Source organism: Erythrolamprus reginae, chromosome 4, assembly GCF_031021105.1.
Source record: "Erythrolamprus reginae isolate rEryReg1 chromosome 4, rEryReg1.hap1, whole genome shotgun sequence".
Classification (NCBI taxonomy): domain Eukaryota; kingdom Metazoa; phylum Chordata; class Lepidosauria; order Squamata; family Dipsadidae; genus Erythrolamprus; species Erythrolamprus reginae.
The window spans coordinates 1,596,052-1,619,802 of record NC_091953.1 but is presented as its reverse complement, the minus strand read 5'-3'; the positions used below and the strand labels follow the sequence as shown (position 1 = coordinate 1,619,802).

The window sequence follows — 23,751 nt, the reverse complement described above, 5'->3', positions numbered from 1 at the left end:
TTCTAGTTCTGCCTTAAGCAGGAAAGACAGCTGGGTGACTTTGGGCCAATCACCAGGAGACAGGGAGTTCTAGTCCCACCATAGGCACAAAAGCTGATTGGGTGTCTTTGGGCCAATCACCAGGAGACAGGGAGTGTTAGTCCCGCCTTTGGCATGAAAGACAGCTGGGTGACCTTGGGCCAATCACCAGGAGACAGGGAGTGTTAGTTCCGCCTTTGGCATGAAAGACAGCTGGGTGACCTTGGGCCAATCAGGAGACAGGGAGTTCTACTTCCGCCTTAAGTATGAAAGACGGCTGGGTGACTTTGGCCCAATCACCAGGAGATGGTGAGTTCTAGTCCCGCCTTAGGCATCAAAGCCAGTCGGGCAACCCTGAAGGATGAAAACAAGCCTCGGATGCCAACAGGCCTGGGTGGACTGGCATTGCCCTATCCCAGGACTTGGCAAAGTTGGCTCCTCTATGACATTTGGACTTCAACTCCCAGAAATCCTGAGCTAGCATGATTGTCTCAGGAATTCTGGGAGTTGAAGTCCACAAGTCATAGAAGAGTCAACTTTGCTTAATCCTGCCCTATCCGAATGCCAGCCGGGACAAACCCTGCTCAGCTACCTTGCGGGGCCCGGACCCCCACCTCCTCCCGATTGCATCTCCATCTTGCTTCTCCATTCAAGGAAGACCCTCCTTGCCTTTGCCGAAAAACGCCTGGCAGTGCTGGTGGATGTCGAGGCAGGTGCCCGAGAAGCAGGTGCTGTCAATGCCACAGGACATCCCATTTTGCTTGAAGACGTCCGGTGGACAGCTTTGTGAAGACCCCGAGCAATATTCCTCCAGGTCACAGTCAGAGATGGCTTCACGGCACAACGTCCCTTCTTTCAGCAACTATGGCAGAGAAAGAAGCCGGAGCTCACACATGGCATGGGACCAGGTTTCTTACGGGACGGCCTCCTACCATATGAATCCCAGCGTCCAGTTAGGTCCTACAGAATCGGCCTTCTCCAGGTCCCGTCAACTAGACAATGTCACTTGGCAGGGCCTCTGGGAAGAGCCTTCTCTGTGGGGGCCCCGGCCCTCTGGAATCAGCTCCCCCTGGAGATTTGTACTGCCCTCACCCCCCTCGCCTTTCGTAAGAGTCTAAAGACTCACCTATGCCATCAAACATGGGTCATTAGATTCCCATCCCGGCCGATGAATGTATAGTGACTTTGTTGATAGAATGGTTATGTGTGTACTTTAATCGGTTCTTTAGCTTTTTAGTTGTAACTGAATTTTAATTATTTGGATTTCGATATGTACTGTCTTTTTATATGTTGTAAGCTGCCCCGAGTCCTCGGAGAAGGGCATATGGCACATATGACATATATACATAGAATTAAAGAGCTATCAGGTCAAAACTCTAACTCCACATAATACTTTGGGATGTTCAGTAATAGTAAATAGATAGGGAAATTCTATCTCTTTGAGGCCAGGAGAGGCCAGGCACCCTAACCCGAACCCTTGTTGTGAATGGGTGTTGTGAGTGATCCTTGTCAGCCCCAGGAAATGTCTGATTCTGAAGACAAAGAGCCAAGTGCCTTAGTTTATCCTGGGTTAGGGAAGTTATCAGTTGGTAGGGGAGACGGGAGTGAAGTGGACAGTGATTTAGAAGGGCCTCCGGGGGCTGATGTTATATGGAAACTGGTTCCCTGTCAGATAGTGATGAGTTATAACACAGCAAATAGTTAGATCCAAAATATAGAAGAACAAAAGAAAAGAAAAGAAGTACAAGGTAAGAGGTATTAATCTGCAGTTTAGTAGCTCTGGGCATGGATATGATACTTTCGCAGTTTCGCAGAATACTCTGTTTTGTGCCGGTAAGATTTTTGCTTAAGTAGAGATTGATAGCCCGTTATCTCCAAGCTACTAAGAATGGTATGTTAATTGCGTCGTAAAGCAATTAATTCCCTGCCGATAGAGAAATTCCAGTCCTGCTGCTTGATTGCTAACAGAATAATTCTGTGTGTATTTGAACTGTCGAAGAGAAAATAAAGAGTTTGCTTGTTTGAAGATTGAGTCTTTGGAGGATTTGCCGAGAACAGTGACGTCAAATTGGCCACCTTTAAGACAGTCACATGAACTTTAAGCCACCCCCGGTCACATGATCACCAAGCCATGCAGCCCTTCGCTGTTCCCAGGCCAGGACAGCCCCACGTAGCCCCCCCCCCAAAGCAGGGCAGAGCCAAGACCTTACCTTGCAGTCCTGACAACAGGCTCCATGGAAACAGTTGGCCCCGGGTTTCAGTTGGCAGTTGTCTTGACAGCAGCCACTGGCTATGCAGGCCTGCCACGAAGAAGGAGGAGGAGGAGGAGGGGGCAATTAACCATTCTTGGATGGGAGGGGACCAGGATTGTGGGTCTGCAATCTGGGGGTTCTCCTAGGTCCGCAGCTGAGATTAGAACAACATCTCTTGGCTGTGGCTAGTGGGCACCTTGGCACAAGTTCCCCTAGTGCAGCAGTTGCGGCCCTGTCTGGACCGGGGGTCTCTTCCCACAGTCATTCAGGCCCTTATCACCTCGCAGCTCGACTATTGCAACGCACTTTACATGGGGCTACCTTTGAAAAACGTTCGGAGGCTACAACTAGTCCAGAATGCAGCCATGCGAGCTGTTGTGTGTGTGCCTAGATACACCAACATTACTCCAACACTCCATGAGCTGCACTGGCTTCCAATCGGACTCCGGATGCAGTGCAAGTTGTTGGTTATTTTATTTATTTACTATTAGTTAGTTGGTTTGTTTGTTTTGTCAAGAGTCTTGCTTTAAACTGCTTGTGTGGTTGTGTGCTTCGTTGGTTCAGAACACACACACACTCTTTCTCTTCCCCTCTCCCTCTCCCTCTCTCCCTTTCTCTCACTCCCTCTCTTTTTCTCTCTCCCCTCTCTCCATTCTTCTCCCTCTCTCTCTTTCCCTCTCTCTCTTCTTCTCTCTCCTTCCCTGTCTTTTTCTCTCCCTCCCCCTCTCCCTCTCTCCCTTTCTCACCCCTTCTCTTTCTCTCTCTCCCCTCTCCCTATTCCTCTTTCTCTCTCTCTCTCTTCTCTCTCCCTCCTTCCCTCTTTCTCTCCCTCTCCCTCTCTTTCTCTCTCTCCCCTCACCCTATTCCTCTTTCTCTCTTCTCTCTCCCTCCTTCCCTCCTTCCCTCTCTCTTTCTCTCTCTCTCCCTCTTTCTCTCTCTCCCCTTTCCCTATTCCTCTCCCCCTCTCTTTCCCTCTCTCTTTTTTCTCTCTCCCTCCTTCCCTCTCTTTTTTCTCCCCCTCTCCCCCTCTCCCTCTTCTTCTCTCCCTTTCTCTCACTCCCTCTCTTTCTCTCTCTCCCCTCTCCCTATTCCTCTTCCCCCTCTGTCTTTCCCTCCCTCTCTCTCTCCCTCCATCCCTCTCCCCTCCTCTCTCTGTTTTTCTTTCTCTCTCTCTCTTAGGAACACAACTTTATCTCTGGACTCCAGAGTCGCGAATACTGAGAATGTGCAGCCTGAAAATTCAATTTAAAAAAATAAACCACAATGAAAATTTGGCCTGGATGCGCCACGCACTGACCTCTTCCGTGCCACAGTCGCACTGCTCCCCGTCTTCCACGATGCCGTTGCCGCAACTCTTTTTCTCGATGACGTCTTTGGGCAAGTTCAGGAAACACCGTTGTCCTCGGTCTTGCAAGAAGGTGAAGTAGGTCTCTTTGCTGCAGTTGCTCAGCCGGTAGCGCTCCCTGCAACGGAGTCAACGAGAGCGAGAGACTGTTCAGGGTTAGCAAAAAAAGGAAAGGTGATTTATTCACGGATGCCTTTTTTCTTCCAGATTCTTTTCTTCCTCCATCATCATTATTATAGAAACCTAGAAACCTAGAAGATTGATGGCAGAAAAAGACCCCATGGTCCATCTAGTCTGCCCTTATACTATTTCCTGTATTTTATCTTAGGATGGATCTATGTTTATCCCAGGCATGTTTCAATTCAGTTACTGTGGATTTACCTACCACGTCTGCTGGAAGTTTGTTCCAAGCATCTACTACTCTTTCAGTCAAATAATATTTTCTCAGGTTGCTTCTGATCTTTCCCCCGACTAACCTCAGATTGTGTCCCCTTGTTCTTGGGTTCACTTTCCTATTGAAAACACTTCCCTCCTGAACCTTATTTAATCCTTTGACATATTTAAATGTTTCGATCATGTCCCCCTTTTCCTTCTGTCCTCCAGACTCTACAGATTGAGTCCATGAAGTCTTTCCTGATACGTTTTATGCTTAAGACCTTCCACCATTCTTGTAGCCCATCTTTGGACCCGTTCAATTTTTAAAATTATTATCATTATCATTATCATTATCATCATCACCATCATCATTATCATTATCTTCATCACAAACCATAGATAAAACGGAGACGGCCCAGGGGAATCAATTCCTCCATGCCTGGCAGCAGAGGTGGGTTTTAAGGAGTTTGCAAAAGGCAAGGAGGATGGGGGCAATCCTGATCTCCAGGGGGAGTTGATTCCAGAGGGTCGGGGCCACCCCAGAGAAGGCTGTTCCCCTGGGTCCCGCCAGACGACATTTCATCGACGGGACGGGACCCGGAGAAGGCCAACTCTGTGGGACCTAAGATCTCCAATTTGTCTGTGGGAATGCGCTGCCTCCTATTCATCGCATGTCCCCCTCCTGGCTTTGTAAACACCGAGGCGCTGGGTTTGCACAACCCAACATTTGCGTATATCTCTCTCTCTCTCTCTCTGTGCCTATTTATGACGGCCACAGTGCAACAGAAATGCAACAGAGAAGCAACATCTCTTGTGCAGAGATGGATAAACTAACACTGGAAATGAAAAAAGGAAGAGTTGGAATATTATAAATGTTGGGGCAAGTTCTACTGCTGGCTGGAGAAAAGGACAAAGTAATAAATGTACATTTAGTCATAACAATAGTAGTAGGAACAAAAAAGTCCAAAAAAAAGGGGGGAGATACTTCTTGGTAATAAATGAGTTAATGGGAAAATATACTGCTAAAAAAAACAAAGGGAACACTCAATACAGCTCATCTGTTTGGAACCCATATCGCATCTCAGACATTAACACCCTGGGAAATGTCCAGAGTTACTTCACCAGAAGAGCCCCTCACTCCTCTACCCGTAACAGAAGACCCTATGAGACTAGACTTTCAATCCTGGGTCTTGAAAGCTTAGAACTACGACGCCTTAAACAAGATCTATGTATTGCCCACAAGATCATATGCTGCAACATCCTGCCTGTTGGCGACTACTTCAGCTTCAACCACAACAACACAAGAGCCCACAACAGATTTAAACTTAATATTAACCGCTCCAAACTGGACTGTAAAAATTATGACTTCAGTAACCGAGTTGTCGAAGCATGGAACTCATTACCGGACTCTGTAGTATCATCCCCTAACCCCCAACATTTTACCCTTAGATTATCCATGGTTGACCTCTCCAGATTCCTAAGAAGTCAGTAAGGGGCGTGCATAAGCGCACTAGAGTGCCTTCCGTCCCCTGTCCTATAGTCTCTCCTATATCTCATATTTCTTCTCTACTATATCCTTTATAACCTTCATTGTGTATTATTGTGTATTGGACAAAATAAATGAATTAAAAAAAAAAACATATTCCAGATCTGAATGAATGAAATATCTTCTTTGAATAATTTGTTCTGTACAAAGTTGAATGTGCACAATAGCAGGTGAAGTTGATTGTCAATCAGTGTTGCTTCCTAAGTGGACAGTTGGATTTCACACAAGTTTGATTTACTCGAAGTTATGTTGTGTTGCTTAAGTGTTCCCTTTGTTTTTTGGAGCAGTGTAGATATAGGATTAGATATATAAAATAAGATCAATGTATAGGACCGGTCTACAATAAATATGTAAACATAGTTGTATAATAGTTTGTGAGCACAATAAGAAATGTAACACAGATTTGCTACACAAATGTCCAATTTTTAAAATGTCTTTGTTTTGAGTGTCATGTGTATATATATTTATAAATAAAACTTTATTATAATAAAAAAAGAAGAGAAAATAAAAGAAATTCAACAGCGATAGATTGCGGTCATGAGTTGGGGACTTGCCCGTCGTAATTTAGGAACTGCAGTGATTCGCTTAGCCGTCATGGCAACGAAGGTCATAAAACAGGAAAAAACCTGGCTTAGTGACCATCTTGTTTGTGGAGTCTACTCACGCCATGGTGGAGTGCATGAGGCAGTGGCCGGTTTGGGTGGTGGAGTTGCATTCACAGCGCCGGCCGTCCTTCCTCGGGAGGTCATCGTGGGCGAAGCCAAGGGCGTGGCCCAGCTGGTGCGCGGCTGAGACCCCGATGTCTGTGACGGACGAAGAAATCTGGAGAGAGGAGAGGGACGGGAGATTATCAGATCCAAGGGGAATCCTAGAATCGTAGGGTCCCAGGGCTGGAAAAGGGACCTTGGAGGTCTTGTAGTTCAACCCCTCCCCACCAAGGCTCAAAGCAAGAGAGTTGATTCCATCTGGTCAACTGGTTCTCCAATCTTTTCTTGACGACCTCCAAGGATGGAGCTCCCAGTTCCCTCCATTCCTCTATCCATCCACCCACACAGCCACCCAGGCCCTGTCCTCCTTTGATCTCCCTCCCTCCCTCTCCCATCCTTGTCTTCCTCCCTCTCTCCATCATCTCTCTTTCTGTCTGTCTCCCTCTCTCCCTCCCTCCCTCTCTCTCTGTCACCTTTCTCTCTGTCTCTCTAGTTCTTCCTTCCTTCCTTCTCTCTCTCTCATCTCTCTGACTCCCTGTGTCTCTTTCTCCCTCCCACTCTCTTCCTTTCTCTCCCTTTCTTTCTCAGTCATCTTTCTTTCTATCTCTCTAGTTTTTCTTCCTTCCTTCCTTCCTTCCTTTCTCTTTCTTTCTTTTTCTTTCTTTCTCTCTCTGTCTCTCTGTGTGTCTCTCTCCCTCCCTCACTCTCCCTTTCTCTCTGTGTCATCTTTTTTTCTATCTCTCTAGTTCTCTTTCTTTCTTTTTCTTTCTTTTTTTCTTTCTTTCTCTCTCTCATCTCTCTGTCTCTCTTTGTGTCTTTCTCTTCCTTTCTCTCTCTGTCATCTTTGTTTCTATCGCTCTACTTTCCTTCCTTCCTTTCTTCCTCCCTCCCTCCCTTCTTTTCTCCCTTCCTTTCTTATCTCTCTCTCCCTCTCCTTTGGTCAGCTCTCAGTCTCTCTTCCCTCCCCTTTTTCTGCCTGTTTCTCTTTCCCTCTCTCTCCCTCTCTCTCTTTCTCCAGGGAATTCTGGGAGTTGAAGTCTGCATATTTTAAAGTGGCCACGTTTGGAGATCCCTGACTGCTAGCAACATCCTGGTGTCAGGGATCTGCCAGGCCCAGTCTGAGCCTTCCAATCCCACCCCCACCCACCCCGCCCTCCATGTGCCCCATTTCTTACTTGGACCACAGAAACGGAGATCTGGTTCTGAAAACACTCGGGCAGTTTCCACGTGTTTGCAAACATGTCATCTTGGGTGATGTTCCTGCGAAGCAAACAACACCCAATTCGAACGAGGGGGTTCCAAGGTTCCTTATTTGTTTTGAAGTTTCTCACTCTGGTTTTTATTCTCTTTTCCCCGTTTTGGAAAATTTGGATCAAAATGCAGACAATCCTCGACTTACAAGAAGTCTATTTTAGCTGAAAAATCTTTATGACCATTGCAGAATCCCTACACTCGTGTGATGAAAATTCAGACATTTGTCAACTGACTAGCGAATGGATTCGTGTCTTGCCTCCCAATGGAGCCCCACTCGGAAGCAAGTCCTTGTCTCTGTGTATGTGTATCTTTGCCTAATCAGAGATTACCGCATTTTTCGGAGTATAAGACGCACCAGAATATAAGACGCACCTTAGTTTTAGTTGTGAGTATTCCTTGCCAGCCTCAGGAAATGTCAGATTCTGAGGATGAGGAAACAGAAGCTTTAGTTACCCTGATGTAAGAAGGTTATCAGAAGGCAGCGAAGACAGGAGCGTAGGAGACAATGATTTAGAAGTTAGCATGGAAAGTTGTTCATCTTCAGATAATGGGGGGAGAGCTGACAGCCCATGGGTGAATCCTAAGTTCAGGAGATTCACAAAAAGAAGAGAAGAAATTACTGGGAAAAAGTTTTGAATCTGCAGGTTATAACTGTGTAATAGGTGACACGTAACTTCCAGGTCGGAAGAGATGTTTGCTTTCAGACAAACTGCGTATATGAAATATGACCTGAATTCCTAGCTCCGGAAAAGTAAGCTTTTGATAAAACATAACAAACTGTGTAAACTTAGATGAGAAAGAACTCTGAACAAAGTCTAATACTAATATACACCCCTACGCTTGTTGGGAAGATTTATAGCTTTATATCTTCAGCTCGTTAGCTTGGAATGTGACTTTGCATCGTAAAGATTTATTGTGCATGATCTCACAGCGTTGAATGTAACTGTTATCACCTTTTTAGTGTAATAGAAAATAAAAGATTTACTTGTTTGAGAAAGCCTTGAGAAGAGATTTGTGGATTTGCATCAGCTAGATTAGAACAGTTTTTGGGGAGGAAAATGGGGAAAAGAATCTGCTTACCAGGTATCCATTCGGCTAGCGTCCTTAGCCAGCACATTATTTTATCTCCTGGTTATGGCTTTTAAAAAAACTTTATTCGGAGAGAGTAACAATGAAAGAGCCTGTAACCCAGTAAGAGCTGGGAACATCATTAGCACATGGAAAGAAACATACAGAGCAAGTACAGCAATGGAAAAACCTTTGCAAAGACTTAGGGCTTGGAAAATATTCTTCGTGGAGAGTAACAATGAAAGAGCTTGGGTACATTCATAGCACCTGGTTAGCGGTGGAAAGAAATATCTGGAGCAAGTAAAGCAATGATAAAAACCCCCTACAAAGATAGGGTTTGGAATACATTCTTGGCAGAGAGTAACAATGAAAGAGCTTGCAAGCCTGTAAGGGCCTGGGAACATTGTTAGCACCTGGTTAGGGCTGGAAAGAAATGTACTCAGAGCAAGTTAGAGTAATGAAAAAAACCTGCAAAGACTTAGGGCTTGGAAAACATTCTTCCCAGAGAGTAACAATGAAAGAGCTTGCAAGGTAAGAGCTGGGAAGATCGTTAGCAGCTAGTTAGGGCTGGGGAAACAAAGCTACATTCAGGGTATAAGACACACCCAAATTATCAGACTCTTTTAGGGAGGAAAAAGGTGTGTCTTATACACCGAAAAATACGGTATTCTGCACACTCCTTAACAACAGTGGGAGACTCAGATCCAGGTTTCCCCGTGTAGGTGCCAGGATGGCTCTGGCACAGCTGAGCAGTAATTAAAGTCAAAACCAAACACACAGACTGGAGTTTCCGAAACACCAAAATGCATTGCCTTAACAAATTGGCTGAGAGCTGCAATTACAAAAGTAAACAGGCAAAGGAATGTCTGTTTATTGTCAAAGAGTCTGGGTTATCTTCAAGGAAAATAATTAATGTCCAGCCCCCCCCCCCCCCATGGTTTGCAAATAATGTCCCCAAACTGGGCTGAAGCAAAGGTACTCACGATTTTTTGCAATAGCTGCAGTCTTTCCTAAAGCAATGGTTTAGAGAAAACTCTGGATCTGTTTCTCTTTCTCTGTTAAACCACGAACGATAACTCCTGCAAAGGACACTCCCACAAAACCTCCCCTTTTATGCATGCTGCAGAATTCCCTATGACTCTCAGCTGTGATCAATATCTCCTCCTGTGTCTGCGCAACTGTTCCTGTCTCCCCCTAATCCTTCTCTCACACACATTTAGGATGGGGTCATTCATCACCCCCTCCTCATCCGACCCAGACAAGGCCCTAGCTAGGGGTTCCATAGGCATCGCCGGGGCCTCCACCTCTCTCTCTCCAAAACTTTCAGCTTCCGTCTCTGCTTCCTCTTCACTGTCTGAATTCTCTGAGAGCCACACAGGTCTCCGATGCTCGGATGGACATGGGTCCTGGGTTCAAATTCCATTACTAGAGAAACTGACTGTGACCATCCACGATAGGACTCGGATTAAGCTTGGATGCTACCTGGAACATTAACATGAAATTTTGGCGCCCATCATGGTTATAAGCCAAGGAATCCCTATAACATGGGAAGGGCGACACTGTGCTGGGGTCAGCTGAGGGACAGAAGGGCCCAGAATCGCGCTCTCTCTCTCCCCTAGCAAAGTCCGCATTCTCACGTGAACAAGGTGGCGTGACCGAAATGCGTCTGATGTTGGAGCTCAGAAACAGCGTAGCTGTGGAAGGCTTGGGTGGTTTCCACAAAGGATTTGCCGATGGGCAGCTGGTCCTTCCCTGCCCACACCTCCATCCCTGTCAGGATGATGTGGAGGCCGATGTCATTGTACACCTGCCGGGGGGAAAGGTACATAAGAACATAAGAAGAGCCCTGCTGCATCGGGGCAAAGTCCATCGAGTCCAGCATTCTGTATCCCACAATGACACACAGAGAGGGAGAGAGAGAGAGACGATGATAGGTAGATGATAGATAGATAGAAAGATGATAGATAGAAATAGATAGATAGATAGATAGATAGATAGATAGAGATACAGAGAGAGAGAGAAAGAGAATGATAGATAGATGATAGATGGATTGATAGAGAGAGATGATAGATTGACAGACAGACAGAGATAGATAGATAGATAGAGAGAGAGAATGATAGATAGACCATAGATTGATTGACAGAGAGAGAGAGATGATAGATCGACAGAGAGACAGACAGACAGATAGAGTGTGTAAGAGAGAAAGATAGAGAAAGATATAGATAGATAGATAGATAGATAGATAGATAAAAATAGATAGAGATAGAGATAGATAGAGAGAGAGAGAATGATAGATATATCATAGATGTATTGATAAAGAGAGAAAGAGATGATAGACAGACAGACAGAGTTAGAGAGAGAAGGAGACAGGCAGACGGATGGATGGATGGAACCGCTTGCCCTTGTATTTCTGGGTTCTCAGTTGCTGTGTGTCTGTCAAGAACCACCCAGGTGGCCATTTGTCCAGGAGGGTCAGGTGGTCTACTGACTTGGGCCCCTGGGGGTTGGACTAGAAGACCCTTCTGGTCCCTCCCAGGCCTCAGATCCTAAGTAACTTACATTGTGAACCACGGAGACAATCTGAAGCATCATCAACATCAGCTGAGTGACGTTCTGCTTGGCCCACTGGAACTGAGGGAGGAGGGGAGGAGAAACACGTCAGCTGTCCCACGCGGACCCTCCCCGGGCCAGATCCATTCTAGGGAGGTGCTCCTTCCTGCATCCCCCCCCACCTCTGCTTTCAGCTCTCCTCCCCACCCCTCGGGGCTTTCATTCTTGGGATGATAGTTAAAGAACAAGTGGTTACCCGACTTACGACCATTCATTTAGTGAAAATTTTGAAGTTGCGACCCTTTGAAGCAAGTAGTCTTTAAGTGAGTTTTGCCCTATTTTAACTCCTTCCTTCCTTCCTTCCATCCTTTCTTTCCCTTTCCTTCTCTCTTTCTTTCTTTTTCTTTCTTTCTTTCTTTTTCTTTCTTTCTCTCTCTCTCTCTCTCTTTCTTTCTTTCTCTCTCTCTCTCTCTCTCTCTCTTTCTCTCTCTCTCTCTCTCTTTCTCTACTGGTTCACAGAATTGGGCCAAACTGGGATCAACCCACTACTGATGCAACTGCTTCTGGAGAGGCTAACCCGGATGTAACCTGGTTAACCTGCAGCGGTTGCTTACCACAGAATGGTCACAGACAGCAAAATATTCTAGGTATCGCGATGAGGTGTTCCTTCCAGGGAAATGTAGCTGAAAGAAAAGTAGAGACAAAAGAAAGGGAACTTGGAGGTAATCACCAGGGAATTCTAGTTCCTTCTTTAGACACAAAAGCTGGCTGGGTGACTTAGTGCCAATCGCCAGGAGACAGGGAGTTCTAGTCCCACCTTAGGCATGAAAGCCAGCTAAATGACCTTGGGTGAGCTACCAGGAGATGGGGAGTTCTAGTTCCTTCGTTAGACATCAAAGCTGGTGGAGTGATCTTGGGCCAATCGCCAGGAGACACTGAATTCTAGTCCTGCCTTAGACACTGAAGTTAGCTGGGTGAGTTAGTGCCAATCGCCAGGAGACTGGGAGTTCTAGCTCTCAGCCAACCGACCTCCCAGAGTTATTGTCATGGGGTGGGGGAGAAGAGGGACGGCGGAGTGTTATATTCATCAGCTGGACAAATCAGTTGAATTCCACCCGTCTGAAAAGCTACCTGGGCCTCTGGCGTGCCGGCCATGGGAGGGACCTCCGGGCCCATCACTTCCGCCACCATCCCTTGGCAGGGGGGATGTGACTCCGGAGCCTTGCGGTAGAGGAGGTGCTCGAACCCCACAAAGCTTTCGATGGGCTGGATGGTGTACATCAGATTCCCAACCTGCACATGTCCCCTGAGCGTTTGAGGAGGAGGAGGAGAGAACACAGGGAGAGTCAACAATGGAGGGAGGGAGGGAGGGAAGGAGGCAAGCAAGCAAGCAAAGAAGGCAGGAAGGAAGGAAGGAAGGGAAGGGAAGGAGGGAGGGGGAGGGAGGGAGGGCGAGAGAGAGGGAGAGAGAAAGGAAGGAAGGAAGAAAAGGTATTGTGGTTGGCTCTGTCCCAGCTCCTGCCCCAAGGAATGTGGAGGTGGATGTGGGGGAAACATCCACATGCCACAGGCCTGTTTTGCTCCCAGTAGAATCTGCCAACGAAGCCTCCTCTGACCAAGGAAGCGTGAGTGACAGGGAAGAGGGGAGTTTGGCAGACAGCCCAGGAGGAGATCAATCATCCTTATCATCCCTGGATTCTGAACAAGAATTAATGACAGATCCACGCATGCGTAGAGTGATGCATAGAAGACAACAACTGAAGGATTATTACAGGAGATAAGTGAGGCCACCTGTGGTTGGGTGGGACTGCTGTAATTCGTGCTACAGATAAAAAGAACAGCGTGCTGGTTTAGCCTTGTGGAAGTTTATCCGATTCATAGTTCATCCAGATCGTGGTTTTGCTGTTTCCCTGTTCAACACTGTGTGTGGACTTTCTGGACTTTGGAATTTGGATTCAATTTCCCAGTTACTGGGTCAGAAATTGGACTGCATTTAACCTGTGCCTTGTGTGTACCAGAAAATCCCTTTGACATTTAAAAAGGGAGTTTTTTTCTGCTTTTCTGTTGATAAAGACTTTTGGTTTTCTTTCTATTGTGTGGTGTGTGTCTTTCTGGACTAATTACCCTGTAATTATGGGCGGTTGGGAGCCACCGGCAAAACAGAAGGGAGGGAGAGAGGGAGGGAGGGGGAGAGAGAGGGAGAGAGGAAGGAAGAAAGAAAGGGAGGGAGGAAGGAAGGAAAGAAGGAAAGGAGGGAGGGAGGAAGTGAGGGAGGGAGGGAAAGAGGAAGGGAGGGAGAGAGGGAGGGAGGGAGGAAGGAAAGAAGGAAAGGAAAGGAAAGGAGGGAGAGGACAGTTAGGAAGCATTCAACAACCCACCCACCCACCCTATCGCTCAGCCCCATCTTTGCAGAAGACCGGATCCCACAACCAAACCGTTACCAAAGACCGTTGCAGGTGGAGAGGACCACGTCTGAACTGAGCAAGTCTTCCACGTAGCCACTGTAATAGCAGTCAATCTGCAGAGAGAGAAAAGTGGCTTCAGGTGTCAATCACCTGAAGGGTGGCCATACCCTTCCATCCCTGCGATTCTTCATTCTGGAACCCTCCTGAGTTTTTGGGAAAATGAAATTAAAGGAGATATGTGAATTGCAAAATTGTACTTTTTTCATTTATAATAGATAGATAAAGGTTGATAGCTAGCAGCTAGTTAGAGATGGATGGATGGATAGATAGATGCTAGGTAGATAGAGAGATAGAGAGATAGATGATAGATAGATAGATAAATGATAGAGAGATAGATAGAGAGATAGATAGGTAGATGATAGATAGATAGATAGATAGATAGATAGATAGATAGATAGATAGATAGATAGATAAGGAGGAATGTGTTAAGGAGTGTGCAAAATGACCCTTGAGTAATCAACGACTTGCACAGAGGAAAACATCGTATTCCAGAAGATATCCAGGAGATATGAGTAATTATTTAGTCATACACAAGAGATACATTAAAATGTATGAAATAGTATTTACTTTGAGTACAGTCAAGTTAAACAGTCCAGGTCATACACATTCAAACCAGTCAATATTGCTCAATACAATAATAATAATAATATCACAAGCCTGTCTAACACAGAGCTTACTACATCAGTCACAGTGAATCAGCCGAAAGAGCAGAGAGAGCAGAGAGAGAGAATCGTGCTTTCTGCTCCCTCTAATGGCAATTTACAATGCTACCTCTTAAAGATATAGTACTTCAATACACACAAGCATTCATTGTTAGCTTGTTTATATATTGCAAATCCAACTAACAGAATGGACAGATGATGATTGAAAGATGATGATTAGAGACAGAGAGAGGGAGGAAGAACCCCACATTTTTAAACGAAGTGACTTACCCTTGGTTTAGGAAAATGGGCAGTTTTCACTCCTTTGAAATCCAGGTAGTAAATAGGCATATTCTGAATGACAAAGGACCTGTGTGTGGAAAGATAGAAGCATGAAGGTATTTTCAACTACTGTGTCTGGACTCAGCAACAAAATACAAGTCAGGGAGGCTTTTTAAGAGCCTCAGTGGTGCACGGGTTAGAGTGCAGTACTGCAATCGCCTTCTGCTGATCACCAGCTGCCAGCAGTTTGGCAGATCGAATCTCACCAGGCTCCAGGTTGGGTCAGCCTACCATCCTTCTGAGGTCGGAAAAATGAGGACCCAGATTGTTGGGGGCAAGAGGCTGACTCTCTAAACCGCTTAGAGAGGGCTGGAAAAGCACTGGGAAGCGGGATATAAATGCTATTGCTATTGCTAAATGCTATCTATCTATCTATCTATCTATCTATCTATCTATCTATCTATCTATCTATCTATCTATCTATCTATCTATCTATCTATCTACCTACCTACCTACCTACCTACCTACCTACCTACCTACCTACCTACCTTCTCTTCTGCTGGCGTCTCTCAACCGCCCGTAATTACAGGGTAATTAGTCCAGGAAGACACACACCACACGATAAAAGGAAAACCCAAAGGTTTTTATAAACAGAAAAACAGAAACAGCTCCCTTTTTAAATGTCAAAGGGATTTTCTGGTACACACAAGGCAGAGGTGAAATGCAATCCAATTGCTCATCCAATAACTGGGAAATTGAGTCCAATTCTAAAGTCCAGAGAGTCCACACACACAATCCTGAACAGCAAAGACCACAATCTTGACGAAACAATGAATCAGATAAACTGCCATGAGGCTAAAACACCAGGCTGCACTTTTATCTGTAGCACTAATTACAGCAGCCCCACCCAACCACAGGTGGCCTCACTTTCTCTTGTAATAATCCTTCAGTTGTTGTCTCCTATGCATCACTCTACGCATGCGTGGATGTGTCATTAATTCTTGTTCAGAATCCAGGGATGATACAGATGACTGATCTCCTCCTGGGCTGTCTGCCAAACTCCCCTCTTCCCTATCACTCACGCTTCCTTGGTCAGAGGAGACTTCGTCGTCAGATTCTACTGGGAGAAAAACAGGCCTGTGGCATGTGGATGTCTCCCCCACATCCACCTGCACATTCCTTGGGGCAGGAGCTGGGCCAGAGCTAACCACAACACCTACCTACATCTATCTATCTATCTATCTATCTATCTATCTATCTATCTATCTATCTATCTATCTATCTATCTATCTATCTATTTCTATATATCTATACCAAATCCTCCCTCTCCCCCTCTCCCTCTGTCTACCTCCATCCCTCCTTCCCATTTTACCTACCTACCTACCTACCTATCTTTCTATCTTTCTATCTATCTTTATATATCTATACCAAATTTCTCTCTCTGTGTGTGTGTGTCTCCCTCTACCTACCTACCTAATCATCCACCTACCTACCTACCTACCTACCTACCTACCTACCTACCTATATCTTCGGGGTGGTGCAGTGGTTAGAGTTCAGCACTGCAGGCTCCTTCAGCCAACTACTAGCTGTAGTTCAGCAGTTCAAATCTCACCACCGGCTCCAGGTTGATTCAGCCTTCCAGCCTTCCAAGGTGGGTCAAAGGAGGACCCAGATTGTTGTGGGCATGAGGCTGATTCTGTCAACTGCTTAGAGAGGGCTGGAAAAGCATTATGAAGCGGTATATAAATCTAAATGCTATTGCTATTTGGCCGGGCGGATTGGAATGAGTCCTTCGGGACTGGTTGGCATAGAAGTCAAACCAACTAACTAACTAACTAACTAACTAACTAACTAACTAACTAACTAACTAACTAACTAACTAACTAACTAACTAACTAACTAACTAACTAACTAACCAACCAACCAACCAACCAACCAACCAACCAACCAACCAACCAACCAACCAACCAACCCAAGTCAGAGCTTCCAAATGAACCCCATTACCCACTGTTCTGTCTGGGTCCCCCCAGACGCCAACACCAACCAAACAGAGTATCCAGACACACTGGTAAAAAGCAAAGGCAGGTAACAAAAACTGTTCTTACAGACAGGAACGTTATGAAGCTTCACAGAGGGTTCACGAAGGCCAGGCAATAAAACAGGATTCTTGCTGGCAAAAACAACGCTGGAGATAATAAAACCCACGCCTCCCCCAAGTCTTCCAGACTTCTAAGCCACAAGCCAAGATCAGAGACGCCAAGAATCGAAGCAAGGTCACAGGACTCCCAGTTGATAACTCTCCACAAGACTGTAAGGGCGGGCCTGCCTTTTCAACCCTGCTGAGGAGAACCACACCCAAACCCAGCTGTTGCCAATTCAGGGATGGAAATACCTTTCTAATTGGCCCCGTCTTTGAGCTGCACGTCGCTGCCTCATGTCTATTATAGCCTGTGCGTCTTCATCCAATGAATCCAGGCTACTAGCTGGGGAGAGGACCCCCCTGGGGGTCTCAGGCTGCTCTCCCTCCTCCTCTTCCTGACGTTCCTCTCCCGCGTCTGCCTGGTCCTCCCCCTCCTGTTCACTGTCCTCCTCCTCTGGGCATGGATCCGGCAGAGCTCCAGCCGGTCCCTGAGGAGCCTCAGGCTGAATCACAACACCCACAATGCCTGGGGAACGCTGGAAGGAACCACTTACCTCTGATAAAGGTGGAGGGTCCTCTGAACACCTTCAATTTTCACCAGATAGGATATTTCTTTCTGGATCGTACCAAAAAAAATATGCATATTTAAACCCTTGCCATTCTGTATGGATGGATGTCATTTGCCCCCAATTGTAGAAGTTCACCAAAGGCTCACAATATGAGCCCCCAAAGATTGTGGGTCCTTGGCGCCTCTCTGGGCCGGGTGGTTTTCTTGGAGACGTTTCAGGACCCAGCTAGGGAACACCATCAGTGCTAGAAGGGAAGGAGGTTTGTGGAAAGGAAGAAGAGGAGGAGGAGGAAGAGGAAGGAGAGGAGAATGGCAAGGCCCTTGGTGGGCTCTGTGTTTGGTTGTTTTCTTGAAGATGTTTTGTGACCCAACTTGGTAACTTCATCAGTGCTAGACCCTCCTCCTCCTCCTCTTTTTCTCCTCCTCCTCCTCCTTCTTTTCCTCCTCCTCCTCCTCCTCCTCCTCCTCCTCCTCCTCCTCCTCCTCCTCCTCCTCTTTCCCTTTCTCCTACACTCTGCAAAACCTATTCCCTTCTAACACTGACGATGTTCCCTAGCTGGGTCATGAAATGTCTGCAAGAACAGAACCAAGCTCGCAGTTCAACTCTTGCTGGCTGGGGAATTCTGGGACATGAAGTCCAGACTAAGAAAAACACTGGTTTAGAGGAGCCTCTTTCTCCACGCCAATCCTGGTCAACCCACTGTCAGCTCACAAACCATTTCATTATTTATTATTATTTATTAGATTTGTATGCCACCCCTCTCCAGAGACTCCTTGTTAGCCCCTCCTCAAAGGGACTTGATATCTTCAACTACAGTTCCCATCAGCCCCAGCCATTGTGAACATTCATGGTTCTGTGATCAGAGGTGCTTCAGTGGATGTTGTCTGGAGGGACGTGGGGTGGGAAAAGCCATTCTTGGACCTTCAAACATTGGACGTTTTAAAGAAAATGTTGGATCACCATCTGTCTGAAGTGGTGTAGGGTTTCCTGCCTAAGCAGGGGGTTGGACTAGAAGACCTCCAAGGCCCCTTCCAACTCTGTTGTTAAATGGTGAAGCACCATCTGGATTACCTTATTGTAGGTACCAAGAGGCTGATCCAGCAACTTGGGTACAGTCACTTCTGAATAAAGGTAGCTGGGAGCTTCCATCGATCCTAGAAAGAAAGAGGAGTGGGATGAATGACCTCAGGGGGACACCAGTCCAGACACCAGCTCACACCCCACTGCCATTTCTCAGGGCTCTCCTTGAGTCCGGCCAAAGAATAAACTAGCATGACATATGTGGATGGAAAAACCTGTCCTTGCCTTTACAATTGAGATTGGACAAACGTTTGTCCAGATGGTACAAGGACTTCAACTTACTTACTTACATACTTTCATTCATTCATTCATTCATTCATTCATTCATTCATTCATTCATTCATTCATTCATTCATTCATGGGGTTGGACTTGATGACCACTGAGGTTTCTTCCAGCCCTAGGACTCTATGATATAGATACACAAGTTATGATAGATGATAGACAGACAGACAGATAGATAGGCAGACAGAGATAACTATAGATATAATAGAAATAGATTAAAAGATGACAGATAGTTGATAGATGATATATATAGATATGATGAGCCAGGGTGGCGCAGCAGGTAGAGTGCTGTACTGCAGGCCACCGAAGCTGACTATAGATCTGAAGGTCAGCGGTTCAAATCTCATCACCGGCTCAAGGTTGACTCAGCCTTCCATCCTTCCGAGGTGGGTAAAATGAGGACCCGGATTGTGGGGGCAATAGCCTAGGTCTGTTAAAAAGTGCTATTGCTAACATGTTGTAAGCCGCCCTGAGTCTAAGGAGAAGGGCGGCATAAAAATCGAATTAATAAATAAAATAAATAAATAATAGATTAAAAGATGACAGATACAGATATAGATAGATAGATAGATATAGATAGATAGATAGATGCAGATGAGAGAGAGAGAGGGAGAGATGCAGATGATAGATAGATAGATAGATAGATAGATAGAGATAGATGATAGATAGATAGATAGATAGATATGATAGATATAGATGGATGGATTTATTTATTTATTGATTAATGATAACTATAGATATTATATTAAAAGATGACAGATAGATAGATAGATAGATAGATAGATAGATAGATAGATAGATATAGATAGATAGATATAGTTATGATAGAGAAATGATCAATGATACAGGCAGATAAATAATGATAGATTAGTAGAAGATAGATGACAGACAGATAGATGATAGATAATCTATAGATATGGATTAGAAGGTAGAAGATAAACGATACATAATTAATACATAAATGGCAGACGATAGAAAATAGATTAGAGAAGGGATGAGAGTTGGATAGACAGACAGACTGCCTGCCTCCTAGATCTAGAGGTCAAGGGTTTCTATCTTAGTTACAAAGTCAACGCAAAGGGCAAAGCAGAAGTGGGTTGGTTTCCTCTGGTGCTGTGAAGGCCCTCTGCAGATGCTCAGAGGCCTCTCGCTTGGTTTATTCCTTCCCATCCTACAGGCCAGAATGGCACCAACTCAGGATTTGGAGTGACACCAGAGCCTCTAGGGATGGACAGAACTACAACTCCCAGTATCCCTCAACTAGAGCCTGGTGGCCTGGCTTCTGGGAGTTGTAGTTCGGCTGCTCTTAGACCCTCCCCCAACTGGCTCCACCCCCTCCCAGTCTGGACTCCTCCCCCCCAAGTATTTCTACCCACCCAGTCTGAAGAGGACCCAAAGTAGCAGCAGCCGCCAAGCGCCCGACATTCCTCGTTTCCAGGGCCGGAAAGAGGGGAGACAGACCCCTTAAGGGTGCCCCCTCCCTCAATTCCTTCCAGTAGGGCCCCCCATGGTTCTCAGCATTAACTGCCACCCAATTCTACTTCTCAGCAGCCCTTCAAAGATCCAAGGTCCCGCCTGATTGGCTCCCTCGGGCTTAAGTCCTGCCTCCCTGTAGCTCCCTCACAATCCCAGCTGCTTAGAACGCCAGCTGTCAATCAGCTATCGGAACCCCACCCCCTTTCCCAGCAATGCCCTCGGCAGTCTGGTTTTAGGCCCAGCTACAGCACAGAAACTGCTTTGGTTGCACTGATGGATGGTCTCTGGCGGGCCCAGGATAGGGGTCACTCCTCTAGCCTGGTGCTTCTTGACCTCTCAGCAGCTTTCGATACCATTGACCAGAATACCTTCTGCACCAGTCATTCTCATAGTGATTGGCCCAAAGTCACCCAGCTAGCTTTCATGTCTAAGGTGGGACTAGAACTCCCAGTCTCTTGGGGATTGGGCCGAAGTCACCCAGCTGACTTTCATGCCTAAGGCGGGACTAGAACTCCCAAAGACTTAATTGGCATTTAATTGCTGTGCAAATTCAATTGGCATGGCTAGTCTCCGTGCAGTGATAGCAAAATTGGTGTTTATTTATTTATTTTATTTATTTATTTATTAATAGAGTTGAAAGGGACCGTTAGGTCATCGAGTCCAACCCCCTGCCTGAGCAGGAAACCCTACAGCACCCCAGCCAAATGGAAGTCCAATCTCCTCTTGAAGGTGTCCAGAGTTGGGGAGTTCACCACCTCCCCTGGCAGGCAGTTCCATTGGTTGATCGCTCTGACCGTCAGGAAGTTCTTCCTTATTTCCAGGTTGAATCTCTCCTTGGTCAGCTTCCAACCATTGTTCCTCGTCCGGCCCTCTGGTGCCCTGGGGAATAAAGAGACCCCCTCCTCACCGTGGCAACCCCTCAAGTATCTGTAAACTGCTATCATGTCCCCTCTAGACCTTCTTTTTTCTAGGCTGTCCATGCCCAGTTCTCTCACTCTCTCTTCGTAAGTCTTGGTTTCGAGTCCCCTAATCATTTTGGTTGCTCTTTTTTGCACCTTCTCCAGAGTTTTGATGTCTTTTTTGTTTTCACATCACAGGAAGTGATTGTTTTCGTTAGTACTATGTACATAACTAGTTGGGTTTGGCAATATATAAAATAAACCAACAATGCATGCTAGCATGTATTAGAACGCCATTGCTTTAAGAATTAGTGTTGCAGTGTTGCATTTAGCCACAAGAGGGAGCCAGGAGCGTGATTCTCTGTCTTGGCTACTCTCTGCTATTTCTGTTTTGTTTGTGTGTCTATGCTGTAGTAAGAACTGTGTGTTCAAATGATGGTTTATGTATTTGTAAGCTGAACTAGTAAGGCTTATAGTTTTTGTATATGTATTGAGATATATTGACTGATTTACCTGTGTATGACTAGGACTGTTTTTGACTGAGATATTTGCCAAAGCAAATAATATTTTATACACTTCATGCACCTGGATTGTATGACTGAATTATGACTCGTATCTCTGGGCTATCAGCTGGATATCTGCAAGACCTCCACATTTCCTCTGTGTATTTGTATCTTTGACTACTCAGAGATTACTCTGCACCTTCCTTAACAAGGTCAACCAAGACCTCCAAGTTTCCTGTGTGTTTCCTCTTTGACTACTCAGAGATTACTCTACACGCTCCTCAACACCTTTTATTCCCCTTTATTTTGAGGCGCTCTGAATCCCTAGAGGAATTGGGTGGCATAGAAATATAATATAATAAAATAAAATAAAAATTCACCTTGAGCATTGAATCCGGTGTGGCTGCCACATTCATCAATTCATTCTAAATCTTGGGTTGCACAGTTGGCCAGAGGTCCAGACTGGATTTGGCATTTTTATCCATCTATCGCGTCCTTCCCAAGGACCTGGGATATAATTACAGGTGACCCTTCAACTTATAGTCCTCGTTTAGTGGCAGTCCAAAGCTACATCGTTGAAACAAAATTTGCCCGTGTTTCACATTTATGACCAGTGCAGCCTCCCCATTCTCACACAATCGAAACTCTTGACAAATGATTCATATTTATGACGAGTTGTGGTGTCTCGAGGGTCATGTGATCCCCTTTGTGATCTTCGGACAGTTAATGGGGAAGCCCGATTCATTTAACGACCGTCCGGTTATCTTAACAAATGGCAAGGATTCACTTTACAACTGTGGCAAGAAGGTTTGTGAAATGGGGCAAACCCAGTGATGGGCTCCGACAGGTACGGTCAGGTATGCAGAACCGGTAGAAAAAGTTTGCATTTTTTTATTTTTTCCTCTTTTGGGCTCTGGGTCTTTTTTTCCTATCGTGGTAAATGAGATTGAAGGTGTATAATTTTAGAAGAGCTGTGCAGCTTATACAGTTTATATCAGGGTTTCCCAACCTTGGCCCCTTGAAGATATTTGGACTTCAACTCCCAGAATTCCCCAGCCAGCAAATGCTGGCTGGGGAATTCTGGGAGTTGAAGTCCAGATATCCTCAAGGGGCCAAGGTTGGGAAACACTGGCTTATATAATAGATAATGTATATTTTTGTGTGCCTGTGTATGTAATATGTATGTACACATAGGGCATATATACATAGAATTAAATAGTATGTTTTGGAAGTTCAGTAATAGTAAATAGAGAGGGAAATTGTATCTCTTTGAGGAGAGGAGAGGCCGGGCACCCTAACCCAAACCCTTGATGTAAGTGACGCCAAATTGGCCACCTTTAAGCCAGTCACATGACCTTTAAGCCACCCCCCTTGGGTCACATGATCATCAAGCCACTCCCACCTAGTCACATGGCCAGCAAGCCACACCCCACAAGATAAGCCACACCCCCAGTGCGGTAGTAAATTTTTTTGTAGCCCTCCACTGGGCAAAACATGATGGACATCTCAATTACCAACAGAAATTGTGGTCATAAGTTGAGGTTTACCTGTATAGTTTTATAAACTACCTGACTCCACTATGGCCTCTGGTTATATTTTAAGCAAGATTGAAAAAAGTTGACTGTTGTAAAGTTGGGCGTGACTTGCTTAACAACCAACCTGCTTAGCAGCAGAAATCCCAATTGTGGGTTGTAAGTAGAGGACTTCCTAAACCTTTATAAGTCATATGCCTTTGAACAGAACTCATCGGCATTTAAATGCAAAATTAATTTTTTGCATTTCGCAAATCTTGAGGAGCAGAATAGAGTATAAATAAATACGGTTTCAATATTCCACAAAAACAGATTTTTGCACCATGTCATGGCCAAGTTTGGGCTTCTGATCTGATCTTGCCTGTCTGCAAAAAAAGAATAAATAAAAATAAAATGGAGACAGTTAGACGTTTGCGTATGAAATTTATTGGAAAAGAAAATACTCGGTATTCCTTTTCGCCGAACCCCTAAAACCAGAAAAATCAACGACTGTAAGAAAAGACGAAGAAACCTGCAGAGAAATTTTTGTTTTTTGTTTTTTCACACGCACGCCAATATTTATATCCCTGTCGAATGAAACCCTCTTTCTTTCTTTCTCTTTCTTTCTTTCCTTTTTCTTCCTTCTTTCTTCCTCCCTCCCTCTTTCTTTTTTTCTTTCTTTTCCTTCCTTCCTTCTTCCTCCCTCCTTCTTTCCTTCCTTCCTTCCTTCCTTCTTCCTCCTTTTCCTTCTCTTCCTCTTTCATTCTTTCTTTCTTTCCTTTCTTTT

The 23,751-nt window shown here is 45.4% G+C and overlaps 1 protein-coding gene across 1 annotated transcript in view; it reads right to left on the bottom strand.

Moving 5' to 3' along the window:
* The window catches only part of LOC139167078 (disintegrin and metalloproteinase domain-containing protein 21-like), a 33,533-nt gene extending 13,533 nt beyond the window's left edge, over nt 1–20,000 (bottom strand). Inside the window, exons 1-14 of the mRNA XM_070751507.1 lie at nt 19,952–20,000; nt 18,284–18,366; nt 17,198–17,259; nt 14,513–14,591; nt 13,557–13,633; nt 12,247–12,421; nt 11,730–11,798; nt 11,125–11,196; nt 10,203–10,372; nt 7,419–7,503; nt 6,201–6,358; nt 3,568–3,733; nt 2,229–2,318; nt 688–880 (exon numbers count right to left, since the gene is read on the bottom strand). Of these exons, the coding sequence (XP_070607608.1) occupies nt 688–880; nt 2,229–2,318; nt 3,568–3,733; nt 6,201–6,358; nt 7,419–7,503; nt 10,203–10,372; nt 11,125–11,196; nt 11,730–11,798; nt 12,247–12,421; nt 13,557–13,633; nt 14,513–14,591; nt 17,198–17,259; nt 18,284–18,366; nt 19,952–20,000 (1,528 nt within the window). The remainder of the gene's footprint in view (nt 1–687; nt 881–2,228; nt 2,319–3,567; nt 3,734–6,200; nt 6,359–7,418; nt 7,504–10,202; nt 10,373–11,124; nt 11,197–11,729; nt 11,799–12,246; nt 12,422–13,556; nt 13,634–14,512; nt 14,592–17,197; nt 17,260–18,283; nt 18,367–19,951) is intronic.
* Nucleotides 20,001–23,751: the final 3,751 nt, after the last annotated feature.